The sequence below is a fragment of the Aplysia californica genome, unplaced genomic scaffold, assembly GCF_000002075.1.
Source record: "Aplysia californica isolate F4 #8 unplaced genomic scaffold, AplCal3.0 scaffold00048, whole genome shotgun sequence".
NCBI lineage: Eukaryota > Metazoa > Mollusca > Gastropoda > Aplysiida > Aplysiidae > Aplysia > Aplysia californica.
Window position 1 is genome coordinate 509,846 of NW_004797318.1, and position 4,546 is coordinate 514,391.

The 4,546-nt window shown below is 38.9% G+C and overlaps 1 protein-coding gene across 1 annotated transcript in view; it reads right to left on the reverse strand.

The window, feature by feature from the left end:
- LOC101850539 (protein O-mannosyl-transferase 1) overlaps nucleotides 1-4,546 on the reverse strand; it is a gene marked incomplete at its 5' end in the record, with an annotated part of 29,416 nt that overhangs the window by 6,533 nt on the left and 18,337 nt on the right. The window contains 4 exon segments of the mRNA XM_005092533.3: nucleotides 247-363; nucleotides 1,121-1,221; nucleotides 2,572-2,686; nucleotides 3,323-3,415. Of these exon segments, the coding sequence (XP_005092590.1) occupies nucleotides 247-363; nucleotides 1,121-1,221; nucleotides 2,572-2,686; nucleotides 3,323-3,415 (426 nt within the window).

Here is a 4,546-nt window from a genome sequence, read left to right on the forward strand (position 1 = left end):
TATATATATATATGAGAAAGCGTTTTTGCTTTTACTCACCTTAAGAAGTCCAAACCCCTCCAAAAAAGGTGATTTCTGTAACCAGTTGTAGTTGTAGCTGCAAAGTGTCAACACTACAAACTCAAATATATATATATGTGTGTGAGCAGGAGTATATTGGTGTGCTTGTGTGTAAATGCATGAGTGTTAGAGTATGCACACCCCTCTGGGTTTAAGCATGTATATAATATATGCTTGTGTACTCACATTATCCTTGGGACTCATCCAATAAGCGATATTCTTGGCCATAAAAGGCCACTGTTGAGGTAGAGAGCTGTACTTGTGCTCCAGTCGAGCGTCCTGTGTGCTGAATAGCATCTTGAACTGGGAACACAAACAAGATATCTTTATCGCAGAGTTCTGTTTAGAATTTTTCAAAGAAATTAAAAGTATTTCTGGTTAGACATAAATCTGTAATAGACACAAGCATTATGCATGATATGAGTTTAATGCCACTTCCTACACTGAAGATATAAAAAGTATTTCTGGTTAGACATAAATCCGCAAGGGATATAAACATTAAGATATGAGTTAAATGCTGCTTCCAACATAGAAAGGCTATTTCAGTGACATGATCACCAACCTTTCCAAAGGGAATTAAACAAAAGATGCAGGGAGCCTTGAAAACTCCCCATAAAACTTGAGTTTTAACTAGGCATAACCATTGAAATGGAGTGGTTCACCTTGAAACCTTAAAAAAGAGCTAACAACAGAAGGGGTAGTATAATTGATTAACGATTTGTACAAAAAGCAGCTACATTCAGCTGAAATTAAAACAACAACAACAAAACAAATCCAACCTCTTTTGGTATACAGTATTAGCAAGAACATAGTGAAAAAAGTAATCTCTGTAAGATTTCCACATCCTGGAGAAGCAGTAAAGACCACTGCAAAGTCAAACAAGAATTCAGACATATCTTACCCCAAAATTAAAAACTCTTATAGAGGCTTGATCTCTTGAGAAAATTGCATCTCCTGTTCTAGAATCATACTCATGAGTTACTTTATTCTTTGTTTCATGCACCAACTTACAAAGAAGAAAGCAACGAAGGGAAGCGAACCCCATCTCACTGGCACTCACCTGTAACTCATAGAGCTTGGCCCAGAAGGACATGTACGTCGCCTTCATGGGAATCATCTCAGCTTGCTGCAGGTCGGCTGCCTGCTGCTCTTTCTCCGAGCCTGAGAAGAGACAGATTTTTGTTTTTCTTAAGCCCCTTTTTACACAATTTTGACCATTCACCAGCAAGGCTGCTTTGATCTTGACCCTAAACATTTTAGAAAGAGTCAAAGTAACCCATCTTCTAAATAATCAGATAATCTGAACCGAGTCAGTGTGGGACAAAAAAAACATTCACAATTAATCAAAATAATTCATCAGCACTTTTCCAGCGTGTATTTTATAACTTACCACAGGTGCCAACTGGCACTTCTTGCTGTTCAAGGAAAATTTGGAAAGTGTTGTACACGTGCTGTCGAAATTGTCCCCATTGTTGAAGAAAAAAGTGGTTGTCTTAGACAGGTGAACGTCTAAGGCAGGACTGATGAAAATTGTTCTTGTAGAGTAAGGGTTTTCTTTTCAGCAGCATCAGCAACAAGAAATGTGAGGGGAGGTGCTCATTTTATACCCTTCACCTGAATTTATCCAAGGATTTTCTTCCCCATCTCTAGTGACTTCAGTTTTGTTTCTACTATAATTTGTTTTGCCCGAGTGTGTTCTCATGAAAGACATTGTGATTATTATTGCACTTCTTCGGGGGAAGTATGATCTTGTCTACTTTTGTACTACCTCAAACAATTCAGCTTCTGTGTATACAATGTGCAAAAAGTGAGTTTGATTCTCACATGAGAAAGATATCCCTCTCGCACCTCTGACTTTCAACGGAGATATAACGTCATACCAGGCCCGAATTAGCCTTGACAAGACAAGCGCCAAAGCAGTCTGCATTGAAAATTATCTTTCATGTACTGTCAAAACAACTATAATTATGTCATGGTCACAACACAACTGTTTAAGTAACGTTTTTTTTTTGGTTTTAGAGACAGCTAGAAAAAAAAAACCAGCGCTAAATTAAGTTAACCCTATGACTTGACCAAAAATGAAATGTCCTGATAATTTGATTTTCAGTTCGCGAAAAAAATACATCCTGCTGTATTGTGGGTACAAAACAAGTAACAAGCGTTTTAACTGTACCAATAGCAGAAACCAGAAAGCAAATGACTCGCGCAATTGTTATAACTGGATTTTTTTTTTAATGTAGGTCTTTTTTACGCCATCAACACAATTTAGAACATTTAGAAGGCAGGCTTCAGGCCCTGCCTGTCAGCGCCTACCTGGACTGAGAGGGATACAACAATCCCAGCAGAAAGACCGACACACTCGAGACACTCGACAAAAATTACTCCCAACTCAGGAATCATCCTCAGGTCTCCAGTCTGCATCAGCTACATGCTTAACCGCTACACCACAGACAGCGGTGCAATACAACTGTGATGACAATCGTCCCGTCAAATCTAGAGAACAAAGCTTACTTCTGGTGTAGCGGTGTTCCTCCACATTCCACACAGTTGCCTTCTGCTTGACCAGACGGTCGGCCGAGACCTCCAGCTGGTTGAACCCCCACTCCGGCAGTTGCTTCCCTGTGGTCTGACGAAATCATCGAACAGAAAGAGATCTCTTTTGATATCCTCTCAACATCCTCTTTCTCTCCCATCCTCTCTCTCTCTCTCTCTCTCTCTCTCTCTCTCTCTCTCCCTCTCCCTCTCTCTCTCCCTTCACAAGGATTTGTTTATATTTAGTGCCAGTGTGTGTGTGTGTATGAGAGCGAGTCTGTGTGTTTGTGTGTGTATGTGGGTGAGAGTGTGTGTGTGTGTGTGTGTGTGTGTGTGTGTGTGTGTGTGTGGGTGAGAGTGTGTGCGTGTGTGTGCGTGTTTGTAATAGAGAAGAGGAGGACAAGAAAAAGAAGGAAATAATCATAATGTCACAGAAGAACATAATGACAATGGTGGCATAAAACATTTCCTTGACCTTATGATAAAACTGGCTATCCTACAAAATATCAACCAACCAATGGTAAATTATCCATTTCATATGCTCAGTCAAGGACTAGAAATTCTCATAATACATAAGAAATAAGGCCGGCCACCAGGTTACTGCGTGATAAACTCAAAAAAGTTTTTCGCTTCTCCTGTAAAATTTACTCTATCGGTCTTACCAAAAAGGCGATGATTTACAATCAATCAGTATGTTTAATCAGTATGCATATTGCACTTGTTCTTTTACCTTGATGGCTGTGGTCGTGTTGACATGAACAAGTCTGATCTGACTTTTGATCGTCTGCCACTGCTCATCCTCGCTGTCCCGATTAACAATATCCTATGGAGGCACAGGTAAACGTAATATGACCATAAGAATAAACAATTCAGCAAGGACCAACAAACATAGTCAAGCACCATGAAAAAAAAAGAATAGCGTGTGGACAAACATTAGACATTCTGCTCAAAGATAAGTGTGATACTTGTTTTTTTTACCATGTGTGAGATATCGTGGTGAAATCAGGCGCTCGTCAAAATAATGAAATCAGAGAAAAAGGCACTTTTCCACAAGTTTGGCAATTTTTATCGAAACTTTGTTGGCTTAAAACCTTGTATGTTTGTATGAAAACACATTTCCATGTCAACTTTACTGAAAACCCTTGTTTGAAGGCACAAAATATGTTATTTTCAGTTTTCAAGGACTCTTAAGCTATTGAAGTTGCCAAACTTTGGCGGTCATTTTCTCATTAATTTAACCACAGAAAAATGCTACCCCACCTTCTTCAATCGCAAATATCTCGACTTCTATTCAAGCTAGATGGATATTTTTTTCATTGAAAGCAAAGCAAATGAATAAGCTTCCAGGTGATATCAATAACTCCACATGCCAAAAAGTTGACGTGTGCCTGATTCCACTCCGTCGTGCCACGTATAAGCTTTTAAGATATTGAAATATATCCAGTACCGGTAACACTGTTTTACTCAGTGAAATCTACTCACTGAAAGCATGCAGACAAGTCAAGAACAATTTTTAAAATCCATATATAAATTATATAGTTGACTATGCACTTATATATTAGGTACCGCAAACTGGTCGTGCGCCCCGTGGCACGCTGTCACGGAGACCAAAACCCATAATTTTACCCTCCTAAAACACCGTGTGATCATGCATACACACAGACACTTGATACATCAGAAGAAAGAGGAGCTTTTCCTCTTTTCAGTTTCTATATTTATTTGAATCAACGATTCTTTTAAAAGCAAAATCTTGTGGGATAAAAGACAACACTATCGAGATCTTCACTGTCGCAGCAGCGCATTTCATGTATTGATTTTTTGAGTGACCTCGGTTGAACAGGAACGGGAGCGTATGGTTTTAAATACTGCAATCTGATTCATCGATATTTCAAGATTAGAAGACGCTCTTTCCGGTGATATATTTCTAAAGACTATCCTTAAAAAATTAATAGAA